General features: G+C 43.6%; 1 protein-coding gene across 1 annotated transcript in view; it reads right to left on the bottom strand.

Moving 5' to 3' along the window:
• LOC122795949 (transcription factor TFIIIB component B'' homolog) overlaps positions 1-18,774 on the bottom strand; it is a 700,162-nt gene that overhangs the window by 561,059 nt on the left and 120,329 nt on the right. Inside the window, exon 2 of the mRNA XM_044064432.1 lies at positions 2,994-3,198. Within this exon, the coding sequence (XP_043920367.1) occupies positions 2,994-3,198 (205 nt within the window). The remainder of the gene's footprint in view (positions 1-2,993; positions 3,199-18,774) is intronic.

Below are 18,774 nucleotides of genomic sequence, written 5' to 3'. Positions count from 1 at the left end.
TGTGAGTGTCTTTTTTGACTGAGGATAGTCTTGACATTCCCATTGGAAATGCTCCCTTAAAGTATGAAAGGTTTCCCCAATTGAAAAATCCTCAGGTGTAGAGGCAAAAGGAATGGATTCCTCTGCATCAGAATCCTCATAAACAGAGAGGGCTTGCATGTCTTCATATTCAGAAGCATCAGTGTCATTGGACTCCTGCTCCGATAAAACTACTGGGGACAAGTCTCTCTTTCTTTTGGAAGGGGTAGCCTGGCTTCCCCTAATAAGCATAATAAGGTCTTCTGCCATTTTAAGCATTTGAGACTGAGGCAAGCAAGCAGGTGCCCCAGCATGGGTAGTCGGTTTATTGGGTGTAGTTCGTACCTTGGGCCTTAGAAACTCGGTAGTTTTAGAAAGAACTGAAGATGCGAAAGTAGTAGTCGGTCTGTGTCGAGTATCGGTAGTGCGAAGTACTTCCTTGGAAGCTGGTGCCTGCTCAGCGGCTCCAGACCCATCCAAGGTAGAGACATCCACAGGATCCTTAGTCAAAGAAGAGTCTCTCGGCATACCTGACTCCGAAAGGGTCTCGGTAGCGGCCTGCGAATCCACAGAAACGGGCATCAGGGACTTCCATTCTTACTGTGTCACCTGTTTAGGCCCAGACCACGACGTCCCTCGCTGTCGCTTTTGTGCTTTGTTCAAAACCAGAACTATACATCGTCTAACATACAAAGCTATGTCAAACCCAGAGCTGTTGGACATGCTCCACTTAAAGAAATCCCAATCCCTCCGAGCTACACGCTCTAGGGACCTAATCCTTGTCACCACAATAAACAGAACATGCCGGAGGGATAGATTCCTGTCCCACTGACGTCCCATACTCTGGAATAAACTACCTATCTATATAAAACAAAGCTCCTCATTAGCACTCTTCAAGAAAAATCTTGATGATTGGATGGGAAATAGGAAATTCACCCCGGAGATCACCTCTGTGCCTCTGATCGACAGTGGCACAGGAAAATCATTTTCTTGGGTGGCAAAAGCCAGGGTACCTTTTTGGCTGGGCTTGTATAGGCCCCAGGGCAGATAGCCTAGTACCTACCTATGAAAGCGCTTAACTGAAGACCGGAGGAACTGGCGACTAGCTTAGCGGACGTGTCATCAGCAGTTTTGGACCTGTGCGGTCTGTCTCTGTCTTTATCCTTAGTTTTTTTCAGAAGATCAGTAGTTGGATGGCTTACTGAAGTCATATTGGAATTCGAGGACTGAGAACAAAAATATCTAGCTACAATAAGGGCCCGACAATGTACAGTTCTGGTTTTGAACAAAGCACAAAAGTGACAGCAAGGGACATCATGGTCTGGGCCTAAACAGGTGATGCAGTAAGAATGGAAGTCTCTGTGTGGTATTTGCTTTCCACAGGCGAGACAATTGTTAACTTTTCTGACATCGGTTAGAGCAAGAAAAAAGGATCCCCAATGGGGTACTTAGCTTTAGAAGACTTCAACTTCAATTCGGAAAACTCAGGTAGCGGCTGACCGGCACTCATGCGAACTGCTTCTGCTTCGGGCTCCTCGGCAAGAAAGACTGATGTAATGGCATCGGCTGCCTGATTTTATACCACTGACGATCTGACGTCAGTCCTGGAACAGCAGCAACTGACGCAGAAATACTAAGCCTCTGTTATTCAGGCCGACTGAGGGCTACCCCTGGCAGGATAACCCAAATGTGATGACTGCAACAGTGAAACACAAAGAACATCTATATTTATAAACCACACGCTGTATAGAAAGTCTAAGTAGGGGAAATCATTAATTATGAAATCATTGTTTGTAAGCCAGCTTAGACACAAACTAGTGTAAGAATAATAATGGAAACCCTTAAAAAACAAAACAAAAAAACACTAGCACAAATACATTGGAAAGAGTATAGCAAACGTATACCAAGGGCATTCACAGATGCAAACGTTTAAGATTTTATGAAAGATTAAAATAGCTGAATTTGTAGTGCATCTTACACAGATATTTAAAACAAGATCATATTCAAGTAAATAGGACATTTAGACAATTACTTCTGAAACACTTGTGGTTATAACAAGTAGTGAGGAAGATTATGTAAGAAAGTGAGATATACTACCTGGTTCTCTGAGAATATAAGTTAAAGTGTGGAAAAGACTACCAAAGCTACATCAAATCAAGTACCAGTTTAGACATTTTTAACAACTTATTGGACACTTACTATGGGGATGACTGTTTTAATGCACTGATGGGCTGTAAGGGCATTACTACCTGCAGATTAAACATTTGCTATGTAGATATCCTTACATCTAGTCTTCTTTCAAGTGGAATATACTGAAGCTCAATCCAGCTGAATCTCTTTCTTGATAAGAGACTTCTATTCCACCAGGGGGTTCCTTATCAGACTTATTTAGCCTACTTTTGTTCAATGAAACACATTCACTTATCAAGGACTTCAGCTCAGTTTAAAATACTTCTCAACTGACCTTTGAGCTTTCATCAGCAAACTTATCTTCCCAGCCCCAGGTACTTAGTTCTAAAGTAATTGATTCAGTATGCATAAACATTTTTAATTTAATCTCCTAACCCTCTTCAAATATTTCTGGTGTACACAATAAAATATACTCCATTGTTTATTAGTAGTCTACCATTACTGCACTCTGCCCTTTTACCCCACAGCAGCAAACAACAAGGAAAACATTTCATTTAAGAGATCATCTAATTTCCTAGTGCTCTGAAACATCCACCCCACTCTCCATCCATTCATCTCTTGAAGATGAAGTTATGTCCAAAGAATCCTTTTCTACAATCAAGAAAACCTAGCAAAGCATTATTTAAAATTTCCTTAAAGTTTATGTACAAAGTGAAAAAGCAGTGCAAATTCCAAAGTTCAAACTAAAGAACACTACTAATAGACAGTACTGTTCTCCATTGTGTACAACAAAAAGCAGGAAAAATAAAAACATATTATGAAAGAACAGACAAAAGGGAACATACCTCAGATGCATTATCCTGCTGGTTTGGACACTCATTTTCAGCTAGTTCAGCTTTTGCTTCTGCACTCTTTTCCAACACTGAAATGCGTGTCTTCCCAATAGCCCTTCCCAGGTTTGGTGATGGTTTCTGGAAACGGCTTCTCGTTGATGCTGCTGGTTGAACAGACTGCTTACTTCTGTCTTGGTAACTGCACTTGCTATTTGTCCTAAGTACAAACAGTCTAAATCAATAAGTGACTAAAATATCTAACAGACTATAAACTAAAGTTACACTATATAATAAAGTAAGAAATGTTTCAGTTTCTCTTCTCATATCAAAGATAAAAAATCTAACATCTCACTGAAGAAGCCACCAGTGTGAGCACAGACACAGCCCTGATTACAACATAAGCAATTTGAGCTTAATAAGTTGTCTGGGAGGATGGGAGTGAGAAGCTGCTGCCAGCTTACCCTTCCTAGGAAGAGGAAGGCAGCTCTGGCTTGCCAAACAAATGACACTTAGCAAGAGCACTACATGTTATACGTAATGGAATTTACCCTATCAAAACTATCACTGTCAACACCGCATCTGTGCCAAGAAACTGGAGGGAAATTCAGCATGCAGAAGCACACTTTCTCTTTAAACTCACAGGAGCTGCTGGGGGGTGTTCCCAGAGGTAGACGAAGACGACCCCACAAGAAGAATAAACGTCCTGCTCCCTACAAATGGACTCTCACTGCAGGAAAAGGTGGTAAATATGGACTCCCAGGCAGGAACAATTGGGGTCTTACTCATGTAATGAATAATCCAAATGAGTGAAGGCATAAGCAACTATTTGGTAAGGTCTGGGGGGAGAGGTTATGGAGTGTAAAAGAAAAAATGCCCACACAAGATTATATTATGCAGAAGAATCAAAACTGACCGTTATCAATAAAACATGTTTCTTATCATTGTGGTTAGAAAACAGGATAACTTTTAAATATATAGGTAGTGTGTGTACAGTTACATTTTTACTTATCTATATAAACAGGATTTAAACAGAAGGTGAATTACCTTTATGTAAATATTACTAGTTAGCAATGCACTAGTGAAACTACCAGTGAACTTAATCACAGTCTAAGTATAGCTAATATATTCTCCCACCACAGAGAAGTCTAAATTTCAACCAAAGACGGAAAACACAGACATACACAAGCAGAAAGGAGCAGAGGCAACACAGTCACCCAAAAGGTGGTGGCAGAGGACAAGAATCCCATGGAGTGAGCAAATAGTGCAACAGTGAAGAGGACATCTACTATTATGGGGAGATTTTACACAATTGTACCATATCGTTCCATATTACTGTTGCATTATTTGTACAATACGGAGAGTACAATAGCTCAGGAAGAAGACTTGGAAAAGGAAAGGCCAGCACAGCCCTCTAGAAAGCCATAGAGAATGGGCCTGGCAAAAAACAGTTCTGGCCCTAGAAATCATACCACCTTACAGTACTTGTTTAAGTATGCACAGAAGTCCAGGCAACTGCCTCAAGAATAGAATTAGAATCCAAACCTTGAACAATGTACCAGAAGCCACAGCCCTAGAAGAATGATCCTTAACAAAAGAAGGAAGGCTTTTCCCATGAAGAGATTAGCAAAAAGAGATGGCTTTAGATATCTGAGAAGAAATGGCTTCCTTGGAAACAGCCAAACCCAAAGACCTGGGATAAAAAAGAAACGAAAAGCTGTTCATATTTACAAAAAACTTTAGTCTTATCCAAATAATATCAGAGTTGTCTATACAAATCCCAGGTGTGGAAAATCATCTCACTAGCAGACTGTGGAGAAAAGAAAAAAAGTGGGCAAATGAACAGACTGATTAAGAGACAACTCATTAAACCACACTGGGTATAAAAAGAAGGATTAGTATAAAGGGACACCCTTGTCCTTATGGAAAACTAAAAAAAGAAGGAACAACCATAAGGGCTTGTAGCTCAGATACCAGTTTGGTAGAAGTAAGGACCAAAAGAAGAGTCTTCCAAAAACAATGCTGTAAGGAAGCAGAAGCAGCAGGCTCAAAAGAAGCCTGAGTCAATTTTTCTAAAATACAATTAAGGTCCCAGGAAGGAGGGGCAGGCTTTCTGGGAGACCTAATGTGAAGGATGCCTTTAAGAAACTGTTTGGCCTCAAATCTAGAGGCTAAATGGGGGAGTCAAAGTCAGACAAGTAGATATTGCTGAAAGGTAGGCCTTAACTGAAGAATATGCCAACCCATTATTGAGAAATTCACACAAAGACAGAACCAAAGGAACATTCACAGCAAGTGGATCCAGGTTATGAAAAAGATACCAAACAGTAAACCCCTTCCATTTTGATAAGCAGGATTTCTTAGTAGCAAGTTTTCTGGCATACTGCAGGACCTGAAGCAAGTCTTCAGAAAAAAAGATATATGTAGCGGATCAAAATCCATTCACTCACAATGTCAGTTGGCGAGCGGACAAGCAGGGATGAGTGATAGATTCCTTGCCTTGTATGACTAAGTCCACTCTGTGAAATTTGTGATGACTGCCCTTGGCAAGACGCAGAAGAGGGAACCAATGTTGTCTGGGCCAAAAGACAGTCACCAGCAAGATTTTGGGAGCACCCTGTTTTATTTTGAACAGAACTTCAGAATAAGAGGAAGGGGAGGGAAAGCATAAAGAAACATCCCCTTCCAAGAAAAAGAGAGGGTGTCCACCTTCCGGTCCAGAGGGCATGAGACTGACACAAAACAGAAGTTGTCTGTTCAGAGGAGAGGCAAATAGGTCTACATGAGGGGTACCCCAATGGTGGACAATGTCCAGAGAAACATCCCTGTGAAGCATCCACTCGTGGGACTGTGTTATGGACTACTCAGAGAATCTACCACTACATTCTGATCTGAGGGAATGTAAACTGCCTGAAGGGTCACCTGATACTAGATAGCTAGCTCCCAAACCTAAAGGGTTAACCTGCATAGGAGATCATCCCCCGTAATTCTTGACATAACACATCACTGTGGTATTGTCTCACAGAATCTTAAGGGACCCTTGAACGAAAAAAGAATGAAAGCTTGAAGAGCCAGGAGAAAAGCTCTCATCTCTTGACACTGATGTGGTCTTTCTTTTGTCGAAGAGACCAAAGGCCCTGCACCTTCAGAGGGATGAAGGAGGCCCCCCATTTCACATCCGAGGCATCTGTGATAAGTTCCTGAGAGGGAACTGGAGGTTGAAAAGGAAACCCTGGGTTGAGGAACAACTGATGAATCCCCCACTGAAGTTCCAGCTTGAGGCATAGAAGGAGGAGGACTGGAAAATCTAAAGAATGAGAATGCTGAAAGCCAAACTGACTTTAGAAACCACTGGAGCTTTCTCATGTGGAGCTTGACTAGAAGGAGCAAAGGGATGGCGGAAACCATGAAACCCAGAGCCCTCAGAAATTCTCTTGCTGTGACTGAAGCCAGAGGAAGAAGGGAGTGAAAGAAAGCAATATAAGTTAAAGCACTGAGAGAAGAAAAACATGATCCTGAGAAGGAGTCAGGAATGACTTTTGGAAATTTACCATAAACTCCAGGCTTTGCAGGAGAGAAATAGCAAAGTGTAGATGCAGAAGTAACATCTCCGGAGAGGATGCCTAAATCAGCAGGTCGTTCAGGTTAAGAAAAGACCTGTACCCATCTTAACCTGCAGGAAGCAATCAAAGGAGCAAGGCATTTGGTGAAAACCCTTGGGGCAGCAGAGAGGCCAAAGGGCAAAGCAGAGAACTGAAAAGGTCAGGAAGCAACAGAGAAATGTAAAAACTTTCAGAAAAGGGGTTGAATACGAATTTGCAGATAAGAATCCTAGAGATCCAAGGAAACTAGAAAAGCCTGAGGAAGTAGAAGAGGAAACAAGGTTTGAAGGGACACCATCCAAAAGGAAGGGACCTTCAAAAAAGGTATTCAGGTGAGAAAGTTCCAGAATGGGTCTCCAGGTGCCTTCTTTCCTGGGGACTAAGAACATTCTGCAATAAAACCCCATGCTTCTCTGAGGAGTTGGAACTTCTTGAATTGTTTCTTGAGCCAACAGGCCTTGAAACACCTCTGGAAAAAAGGGCAGTTGTTCCTGAGGAGGCTGAGGAATGCTTAAAAAGAGAGGAAGAGATTTCCAAACCATGTAATAATCCTGGTGAATGATGGAAAGAAACCAGAAGTCTTGGGTGATCTTTAACCAAAAAGGAAAGAACAGGGAAAGATGAAGAGAAAGAGAAATGTGAACGAGAAGAATAGGGCAGGGAGAGTTAGACAGCATCTGGCTTGTCAGGAAAAGGAGGCTTCTGAGTAGGAGGAGTTTGGGTAGCCTGGGGGGGGCCCTCCTACCCCCCTTTTACCTTTGGGGGGAGGTCGAGACTGTCTACAGACAAAGACATGCTTGATAGGGTAATTCCTCTGAAACTTGGGAACAGGTTTAACAAAAATATGCTTCAACTCCTGGAAGGCCCTGCCCTTTTCTTGCACGGACTTAACTCTGCAGCAGTAGCACCAAACAAATGTTTATTATCCAGAGGAGCATCCATCAGTTTAGCCTGGATATCATCAGGCAAAGGCTGCTGTCTGAGCCAGGGATACCACCTCAAAACAGATCCAAAAGCAGCAGCTCTAGATGAAGCATCAGCTGCATCTTAGCTGCATTTAATGGAATGGCGAGATACTTGAGAGGATGTCCCTAGCAAGGCAAGGGCAGAGGACTTCCCCTCAGAATCAAGGAGAACTGAAATAGCCTGACAAGCTTGAGAGACAGTACAGTTGTGTACACTTACCATAAATGTAGATGTTAGAGTGTATTCACTGTTGCTGTCATCACATTTGGGTTATCCCTGCCAGGGTAGCCCTCAGCCGGCCCAAATACCAGAGACTTAGTATTTCTGCATTGGTTGCTGTCACTTCATGACTGATGTCAGGTCGTCAGTAGTATAAAGTAAGTCAGCCGACACCATCAGTTTTTCTTGCTCTAACCTGTCAGGAGCCCCGAAGTAGGAGCTAGGTTCTGGCGGAAGAACGCCAACGGTGGAAAATAAATACCAATATGTCCCTTGTAAGTGTACACAACTGCACTATCTTCGTGTTTCACTGTTGCAGTCATCACATTTAGGATGATTCCCAAAGCTGAGGAAATGGGTGGAGGCAGTCAAGGAAACTAGGGGCTGGCTAGGATGCCTTGCAAGATTGCAGAGGCAAACCCTGCTGTGGATTTGGAGAAGAGAGGCAGGTGGTAATGCTTGGTAAACATGTGAACAGATGTCCAGGTGGCAGCCTCCAGGATGTTCCTGGTGGGGACTCCTCTGAGGAAAGCTGCAGAGGTGGAGGCTGCTCTGGTGGGGTGTGTCCTGACCCCTTTGGGGGGAGGCTTTCCATGTTGTTTGTAGCAGAAGTGGCTGCAGTGTGCTATCCATTTGGAGATGGTTTGTTTGGAGATGACTTTGCCTTGTGCCTCAGTTGCAAAGCTAACCAGCAATTGATCAGACTTTCTGAAGGATTTGGTCCTGTCTAGACAGAATCTGAGCTGTCTGTGCACATCCAGAGAGTGCAGAATCCTTCCCCCCTTGTTCTGTGGATTAGGAAAAAAGGTGGGCAAATGAATGGATTGGCTGAGAGCCATGCTGGACACCACCTTGGGCATGAAATATGGGTTAGTTCTGAGGGATACCCTGACAGCATGGAAAATGATGAAGGGTTCCACAGCCATGAGCGTTTGTAGCTCAGACACTCTTCTGGCTGAAGTGATGGCCAGAAGGAATGCTGTTTTCCAGGAGAGAAATTTTAGCACTGCAGAAAAAGCTGGTTCGAAGGGGGGGGGGTTAGTTTTTCCAGTACAAAGTTGTAAGTCCCAAGCTGGTGTTGGTGCCCTTCTGGGTGGACTTAAGTTGCTGGCCCCTCTTAGGAACTGTTTGATCAAAGGGTGTGAGAAAAGGGGGTGCTCAATGGGGGGGGGGAGCAGAAATAGCAGAGGCATGAATTTTATAGAGGAGAAAGAGAGGTCAGTGTGTAGTAGGTCAGCTAACTAATCCAGAATGAGGAGGAGGGAGGGCTGTGCTGTATTGGCTCCCTTAGCCTAGATCCAGGTGCAGAACCTTTTTCCATTTGTCAGCATAAGACTTCCTGGTGCTAAGGCATCTGGCCTCACGGACATCTAGAACCTGTTTACTGAGGTTGGCAGATTGGTTTGGGGTTAGAGAATAAGCCAAGCTGCCAAACTGAGTGTCTGCAATTGGAAATGCATGAATTCCCCTTCCCTCTGTTTCAGGAGGTTTGGAATCTGAGGGAGATGCCATGGGGGAAGTGGGGACAGGCTGCACAGCAAGGGGTACCAGTGCTGCCAGGGCCAGTCTGGAGCTATAAGAATGGTCCTCGGTTTTTCCTCCTTTATTTTGAGCAGTACCCTGATGATGAGAGGTACTGAAGGAAAGGCATAGACTGATAGATTGACCCAGGGGAAGGACAAGGCATCCACTTTCCAAGCCATGCAGTGATGCTCCCTGGTGCAGAATTTGCTGAGCTGATGGTTGGAGTGGGAGGCAAAGAGGTTGACCTTCAGTATGCCCCATTTCTGAGTTATTAGGGTGTAGGTTCTTCTGTTGAGCTGCCACTCGTGTGAGTCCAGAAGATTTCTGCTTAATTGGTCTGCCAGAGAGTTGAGAGAGCCTGGTAGGAATTGTGCTAACAGGTGTAGTTCCATGGCAGAGGCTGTGTGTCAAAGGGCCATGGCCAGCCTGCATAGAGGGTAGGAGCGTGTCCATCCCTGCTTGTTGATATACCACATCACAGTGGTGTTGTCTGTTTTGATCAGGAGAGCCCCTGGGGAAAGAAGGGGCTTGAAGGCATGCTGCACAGCCATCATCTCTTTTTGACTGATGTGCAGAGGGTTTACTGTGGGCTCCATTGGCCCTGTTTGCACCTGCCGTCCAGGTGTGCACTCCAAGCACAGTCTGATGTGTCGGTGGTGAGGGTCTGGGTGGCATGGTGTGGTGAGAAAAGCAGTCTCTTGTTGTGGGAGCATGCTGTTGCCCACCAAAGAAAATCTTTTCTGAGGCAAGGAATTATAGGTAGAACAGTTTCCAGGTCTCGGCAGTGTTGACACCAAAGGGTTTTTAAGTACCACTGAAGTTTCCTCATATGCAGTCTGGCATATGGAATGAGTAGTATGCAAGATGCCATGAACCCCAGAGCTTGCAGGTTCTTCCTTGCAGATAACTGGGGCCTGGTGGCTAGTTAAGAGAAGCAGGCTGTCAGGAAATTTTGTTTCTCTGGTGTAAGGTATGCCATCTGGGATGCTGTGCCCAGGCTTGCTCCCAGGAAGATAATCCTTTGGGTGGGCACCAGTTTGGATTTCTTTTCATTGATTGTGTACCCTAGAGAGGTTAGTAGGGTCTTTACAAAGGCCAGGTGTTTGAGTAGCTTTTCCTGGCTGTCTGCCTGAATAAGGCAGTCGTCGAAGTATGGGTAAATCTGAATACTTCTTTATCTGCAAAAGGCAATGGTCGGAGCCAGACATTTTGTGAAAACTCTGGGAGCAGAAGATAAGCCAAAGGGAAGTGCAGAAAAGTGTTGACATCCTGCCCTGAAACGGAGATATTTCCTGCATGATTCCGTGAAAGGAAAGTGGAGGTAGGTCTCTTAGATCTAGGGTGGCTAGACAAGCATCCTTGGAGAGCATGGGTAGCAGCTGCTGGAGGGTGAGCATTTTGAATTTTGGGATCACTAGGACGGTGTTTAAAATGGATAGATCGAGGATAAGGTGCCAGGTGCCCTCTCTTCAGGGCACCAGAAAAAGTCTGGACTAGAACCCTTGGCCTGTTTCTGCAGGAATGTGCTCTAGTGCTCTCATAGAGAGCAGGGAAAGGATTTGCTTTTCAGCCTCTGCCCACTGGTTTGCTGGTAGATCTGGGAACCCTTTTGGGGTTGGAAGGGTGTGGAATGAAAATTTGTACTACTGAGACACAGTGTTCAGAACCCAGTGGTCATTCGTAATGGTGGCCCAGGTGCTTGCGTGAAAGGAGAGTTTTCCTCTTAAGAGTAACAGAAGGTGGGCAGAGGTAGGGGGTGGGAGAGGTGAGTCATTGTGCGTTCTTACCATAAGGGGGTGGCTTAGAACTCTCTGGTTTTGAAGAGGTAGTCGTCCACTGCTTAGATCTCTGCATTTTCTGTGGCTGCTGTCTGGGGGGGGGGGGGTCTTGTTCCCCAGGGCCTAGGCTGAACTGGCTTACTGGGAGCAGGAAAGGACCAATGTTTGGTGGGACAACGCCTGCTGAACTTAGGTGGCTGGACCTGCAAGAAATCCTTAACTGTTTGCATAGATTTTGCTTTTTCTTCTGTCTTTTTTAAGACAAACTTCTGCCTTAGTGCCAAATAAGTTATCTTTGTGCAAGGGGGCATCCAACAATTTAGATTTGACAAGGTCTGGCAGGGGCTGTTCCTTAAGCCATGCATGACTTCTAATGACAGATCCAGTGACTGCTGCCCTGCAAGAAGCTTCTAGGGTGTGAAAACCACAGTGCAAGGTGTGTTTAGTTACTTGTTTGTAGAATGCATCAACTCTTGTAATCCTTTTGATTCTGCCCAAGCAGGAAAGGAAGACATTTTTTGTTTAAGGAGTTCCAGGGTATGTTGCTGAAATTTCAGCATATGGAACTGACAATATGCTCTACAGAGGAGAGGAATGAAGGTCAGCAGGACTAAGACAGAATATGTGTGTGTGAATGAGAGAGAGGATAGAGGAATGGTGAGGATGCAGGGAGTAGAGTTGGCAAAGGTGGATGAGTTTAAATACTTGGGATCAACAGTTCAGAGTAATGGTGAGTGTGGAAGAGAGGTGAAGAAGAGAGTACATTCAGGTGGAGAAGAGTGTCAGGAGTGATTTGTGACAGACGGGTACCAGTAGAGTGAAAGGGAAGGTCTACAAGAGGGTAGTGAGACCAGCTATGTTGCATGGGTTGGAGATGGTAGCATTGACAAAAAAGCAGGAGTCAGAGCTGGAAGTGGCAGAGTTAAAGATGTTAAGATTTGCACTGGGTGTGACAAGGATGGACAGGATTAGGAATCAGTATATTAGAGGGTCAAGCTCAGGTTGGACGGTTTGGAGACAAAGTCAGAGAGGCGATATTGCATTGGTTTGGACATGTGCTGAGGAGGGATGATGGGTATTATTGGGAAAAGGATGCTAAGGATGGAGCTGCCAGGTAAGAGGAAAAGAGGAAGGCCTAAGATAAGGTTTATAGATGCGGTGAGAGAGGACATGCAGGCGGTTGGTGTGACAGAGCAATATGCAGAGGACAGGAAGAAATGGAAACAAGATGATCTGCTGTGGTGACCCGTAATGGGAACAGCCGAAAGAGAAGAACAACAACTGACAATTTAGTGCCCTGATAACAAGAGTAGCTAAGGTGTATACTTTTTTACTCCATCTGTCCAGTGCTCGGGAATCACTATCTGAGGAGGTGGGATTCTTAGCAGAGGTTGCTTTAATTCCTTTAGGCTCTTGAGAAATTACCTCAGGGTCAGCAGTAGGATTTTTAAAAAGAAATTTGCATGAGTCAGGGAATCTATAGTCCCCGTCTGGTTTTCTGGTGTCAGAAGGGAGGGTGTCAGGAGTCGAGCTGGATTCCAGGAAAACATCCTCCTCAACATCCAGGACTGGGGAAATGGCCAAGGGTCTGTGTTGTGGAAGACAGAGGAATTCCTTGAGTCTCTTTTTAGACTGAGGGTAGTCTTGACTCTCCCATTGGAAATGTCCCCTTAAGGTATGCAGAGTTTCTCCAAAGGGAAAATCCTCTGTGAGGAGAGGCTGAAGGAATGGAATCCTCAGCATCAGAATCCTCAAATAAGTAGAGAGGGGTTGCATGTCTTCATATTCAGATGCATCACATTCATCAGACTCTTGTTCAGACAAAACTACAGGGGACAGATCTCTTTTCCTTTTGGAGGGGGTAGCTTTGCTCCCCCTGATCAGCATGATGAGGTCTTCTGCCATTTTAAGCATTTGAGACTGAGGCAAGGAAGCAGGTGCCTGAGAGTGGGTCATCTGTTTCTTTGCTGCGGTTTGTACCCTGGGCTTTAGAAACTCGGTTGTTTGCAAAAGAAGATGTCAGTTTCTGTTGAGAATCAGTACTGCGAAGGACTTCATCGGATGCTGGCGCCTGCTCAGCAGCTCTGGACCCATATAAGGTAAAGATGACCACAGGTTCCTTAGTCAAAGAGTTTTTGTGGCATACCAGACTCCGAAAGGGTCTAGGTAGCACCCTGTGAAGCCACAGAAGTGGGCATCAAGGGCTGCGAAAGAGCCTCATTGCGGACCAGAGAACTGACGACTAGCTTAACGGAAGCATCATTGGTAGGTTTGGAACTGTGCAGTCCTTCTCTGTCTAGCTTTATGCTTTTTCAGTAGATCTGCTGTCGGATGGCTTACTGAAGCCATATCAGAATTTGAGGACTGTAAATGAAAACATCTGGCTACAATAAGGGCCTGATGACGGATAGCTCTGGCATTGAACAAAGCACAGACGCGACAACGGGGGACGTTGTGGTCTGGGCCTAAACAAGTGATGGAGTAAGAATGGAAGTCTCTGTGTGGTATTTGTTTTCCACAGGTGAGACAATTATTAACTTTTTCTGACATCGGTTAGTGCAAGAAAAAAGGATCCCCAATGGGGTACTTGGCTTTAAAAGACTTCAACTTCAATTTAGTAGACGAAAACTCAGGTAGCAGCCGACTGGCACTTGTGTAAACTGCTTCTGCTTCGTGCTCCACAGCAACAAAGACTGATGTAATGGCGTCGGCTGCCTTACTTTATACTACTGACAAGCTGCCGTCAGTCCTGAAGCGACAGCAACCGATGCAGAAAAACTAAGTCTCTGGTATTCGGGCTGGTCGAGGGCTACCCTGGCAGGGATAACCCAAATGTGATGACTGCAACAGTGAGACACGTAGATCAGCAGCCAACCTTCTTACCCAGTCTCTCCATGGTTCTGCTGTCCTTATTAGATGGAAGCAACTTAGTGGAATGCAACAATTTGGAGCAATGGACACCACAGAAAGACACTTATAGAAAGACTTGCAGTCCTCAGGTACTTTATAAAGCCTATCCATTTTTTTGGGAGCAGGGAGTTGGGGAGCAGGAGCATGAGAAGCAATGGAAAAACATCCAGCCAGGCAGCAAGAACAGAAGGAAAAGCAGAGGGCCTAGAGACTCCATTTGTAAAAGCTCATAGTACCTCTTTTGAATATCAGACACCCGAGTACAGTCCAAGCCTCCCAACCGTACAGAATTACTCGGTTTTTACCAGTTTTGAGGTCCAAATAATGGGATGCCACAATTCCCGAGTGACACCCCTTAATTTACGAATTTTCTGGCTTTTTTTATTTAAATTTTTTTTTTTTTTGCTTTTTTGAGCTGACGTCATCATGTGCACAATGACGTCAGCTCCATGAAACAGCCTACCAGCCTGTCGGAATTGAGCTCCAAGGCTCAACAACATAACGTGCATGCATTTCCGCCTGCTCCAGTCAAGCCGTGAGGCTACTAAACATACCTGCAAGCTGTTAATGGTTGGTGGGGTGAACGTCCAGGAACAGAACAAGCATAGGATGGAAAGGTGCAGGACGGCAGAGATTTTCTATTACGCTGCTACTGAGAGAACGGTTATTTCTTGTATTATGCTGCTGCAAGCCGAGAACAGTTACTTCAGGTATTATGCTGAGAACGGTTATTTCTGGTATTATGCTGCTGCTGTTCTGAACGGTTATTTTTTTGTATTATGCTGCTGCTGAGAGAACGGTTACTTCTTGAATTATGCTGCTGTGAGAACAGTTAATTCAGGTATTATGCCGAGAACGGTTATTTCTGGCAGCTGCTGCTGTTTTGAAAAGTAATTTTTTGTATTATGCTGCTGCTGAGAACAGTTATGTCTTATGCTGAGAAGTGTGTGTATGAAGCCGTAAGGCTGCTGGACATAGCTGCAAGCTAATTGTAACTGTGAGCAGGAATGCAAGCTGTTAATGGTTGGTGGGTTGAACTTCCAGGAACGGAACAAGCCTAGGACAGAAATGTGCAGAACTGCAGAGGTTTTGTATTATGTGCAGCTGCTGAGTGAATTATTTCTTGTATTATGCTGCTGCTGTGAGAACATTTATTTCTTGCATTATGCTGGTGCGAGAACATTTATTTCTTGTATTATGCTGAGAACGGTTATTTCTTGTATTATGCTGATAATAGTTATTTCTTGTATTATGCTGCTGTTGTGAGAACATTTATTCCGTGTATTATTCTGATGATAACAGTTATTTCTTATATTATGCTGCTGCTGAGTTCTGAACAGTTATGTCTTATGCTGTGTGTGTGTGTGTGTGTGTGTGTGTGTGTGTGTGTGTGTGTGTGTGTGTGTGTGTGTGTGTGTGTAAGTCGACTTTTATTATGGAAATGTTCTGAATTGGGCAGTTTTGTCATTACTGGTTCCTGCATTTTGTTTCATTGCTTACTGGAAAAATGTTCAAACAAAAAATGCACTCAAGTCTAACACATGTACTTTATTATACAAGGAATCGAATTTAATAAAGTCAGGAAGGTGTAGCAAGAACACATGTATGTTTCTTGTTTTGTGTGCAAGGGGTCTATGATTTGAAAACAGCCCAAAAGAAATCTTTATCCACCACTGGCCTCTGTGGCCAGATGTATTTTCTTTGGATGTGGTGTGGGTTTCAATGCTGTTTCAATGAATGTGAGTTTCAAGGGCAGAGAAGTTTTAAAGCCAAGTCTATTTTCATTGCGAGACTGTATTGCTTTGTTTAGCAGATGTTTGGTAGTGTTTGTGAATTGTGCTACAAAATGTACAATAAAATGGAAATAATCATTGTAAAAGTAAAGCAGTATGCACACATTAGTGTTTATGGTAAATGGGGTGAAATAGCCAGTTAATGGGACAATGGAATGGCTGCAGGGGGACTCTGGGGCCATATTTTGGTTGTCTGTTGTTCAGTTTGTGTTTGAAAGTTGGTATCCCACAATTCCACCGGACTGGGTGGGGTTACATAATTATGTATGCAAACTTTATGTTAATCAGCGTACAGATTTGTACCTATTTTTCATGGGCCTCTGTCCAGATTTTTGATGTTTCCAGGTTGAGAGGAATGGTATAGTCCCATTTGAAAAATTCCATCATTCTGGAAACAGTGTCACCAAATGAAATCTCCTCAAAAGAAGAGTCAGAACTGATAGACACTTCTTCCTCAGAACTAGAGTCAAGTGGCAAAATTCATCTGACAAGAATAGGTCAGGGACTCTGGATCAAAATCAGCAGCATCCTCATGAGAAGAATCCTGCTCTCTGGGCCTCTAAGTGGGGTAGAAAACCAGGAAGGATCAGGAAAAGAAACTCCCTGTGGAGGCTTAAAAGCCATAAGGGCATTAAACAGGCCTTGAGTGAAGTTTTGCCATTCATTTTGAGGATATTTCAGAGTAGGAGAAATCTATTTTAAGTTTTCTGCTTCTTTTTAAGTGAGACGTCAGCCTTGAAAAATTCTGGAGGCTCTGACTCCTAATGACACACTATAATGGTAGTCGGAACCTATTCCCTCACTAGAATCTGAGGAACACCCCTAGGCCTGTCTGTAATAACCAGCCACCGTTTGTCCTGTTTATCTGAAATGGATGTCTGCAAAACCTCCTTGAATGTGCACGGTGTTGGATCCATGCCGGCCTCCGAAGTCATAGCAGCAGAGGAATCCAAAAAAGAAACAGAATGATCCTATGGGCTTTCACCAGCATTGAGAGAGATGTCTGGTGGAGGCGGTACAGATGAAGAATCAGACCAAGGTTTTTTGGCCTTTTTATTCGCAGATGGCTGACCCTAAGGCCAGGAAGATCCTTCCATGGTATCTTTAGCAAACAGTTTAAGTCGTTGGTTCTCTAAATAAATTGCAAGGGAAGAAAGCCGTCTGGTTGTGGGAAGCACCTAAACACAGCAAACACTGCTAGTGAAAATCTTTATGGGGAATCTGTCTCCCATACTAATATTTCCCCTTACTGGATGACATGAAACCAAACAACCAGCAACAAGGCAAAATGAAGATGAGGAAATAAAAAAAAAAAAAAAAAACAATGGGGCACTTATCTGAAAGTAGTACAAACTAGCAGACAAACTAGCAAACAGACCGAACAAAGATGGAGTTTAGACTACAAGAAAAGAAGTTCCGAGGATAGTACATCCGGACGTTACCTTTATGCCCTACACCGTGCACTGGGAGCATACATGCGATGTATGGTTTACCCATTACAACCTAAAGGCTTTGCTATACTGGTTGGACATGCGGTTCCCCCAGGCAAGGGATTCCTATTGTAAAGAATACTGCAACAGTGACATGGAAACATCTACTGCTGTGAACCTCTTAAAAGCAGTCTGAACTGAAAAACCACACCACTTAAAAGACAATAACAAACTAAGAATTCCCTCAAGAGCAGAAGTCTGCAACCTGCAGCTATCTGGCTATCCTTGTAGCTCTGTGCATTTCAGAATTATGGCTAAGCCTAAGAGGGTAGGTGAAATACACACACCATTTAAAATGTTTATATGTACACTATCTAGTAACTTCAGGAAAAGTTTTATGCCAAATCTCAATATGCATGACGGCCAAACCTCAACCAGCTCTCACCTGGCTGGTGGTTAATGGGCAAAGTAGCAGGCAATCAGCCAGATGGATGGCTAATATGGAGATCCAAAAATATCAAAACGAGAAAACAGAGTTTGGATTACTATCTGGCCTCTCATCTAAGATGAAATACACAAGTTTACATACAATATTAGAACAAGAACCTACTCTCACAAGAATAGTGAAAGAAATGAAAATAAAATTGGAAGATTTATAACTTTTCCTTCACTGAAAAGTAGCAAATAGATGAAAGAAGTGTGCAGAACAGACCACCAGCAAAATCCAAGTTTATTTAAGTGCTTTTTGTCAAGTTTCAGACTTAATCAGAATAAAATCACATGATCATGACAAACATATATACACCACCCCACCTAATCATTGGTCAATGTAATTACATCACTTCCTCTAAAACAAAACATTGTACAAAGTTATTGAAAATTGTTAAAACTTGATATTCTTGCAATAAATCAAAATAAAAACTAATAAACCTATAAAAATACATTGATTTTAATTTTAAAACAGAACTCAAGGAAATTCTGTCATTAAGACCTGGTACTTGGCAGGCATTAGTTTTAATCTGTCATGTCAATTCCTTCAATTCTAGCCATTCATCCGTTGGTTCCCCTCTTGCTCCAAGGTCAATATGGTCTATGGCACCAAACTTAAAAGTATGTGTGGGGCACGCAGAAATGTGCTTGTACAAAGCACTGTTTAGGTTTTTATTCCTGATGTCATACAAGTGTTGATACACCCTTTGCCTCAGTGCTCTTTTGGTCTTACCAGTGTAGAAACTGTCGCATAGATCACACACTGCGACATACACTACCCCCTTTGAGTAAAAGGAGTATTTCTTCCTAGGTTTTACCATACCAAAACCAGTGATTTTGATGGCCTCACCTTGAAACATGGCTGGACACCGATTACATCTCCCGCATTTATAACAACCTCCCAGTGTGGGCACACTAGTCTCTCTTTCTAACAGACTCTTTAAACCAACTTCCCTCTTGTAGACTATAGCGGGCTCGTTTTACCACTACTGAGTGAACTTCGTTATCGTTAAGGGCCAGTATGTTAGGTTAGCTAGAATGGTGTCGTGACTGGATGATATTTTGAGTGTGTGCGCCAAGTTAAA

The sequence above is a fragment of the Protopterus annectens genome, chromosome 2.part2, assembly GCF_019279795.1.
Source record: "Protopterus annectens isolate FY-2018-M chromosome 2.part2, PAN1.0, whole genome shotgun sequence".
In the NCBI taxonomy this organism is placed as follows: Eukaryota; Metazoa; Chordata; order Ceratodontiformes; family Protopteridae; genus Protopterus; species Protopterus annectens.
This window is presented reverse-complemented; position numbering and strand designations above follow the sequence as displayed.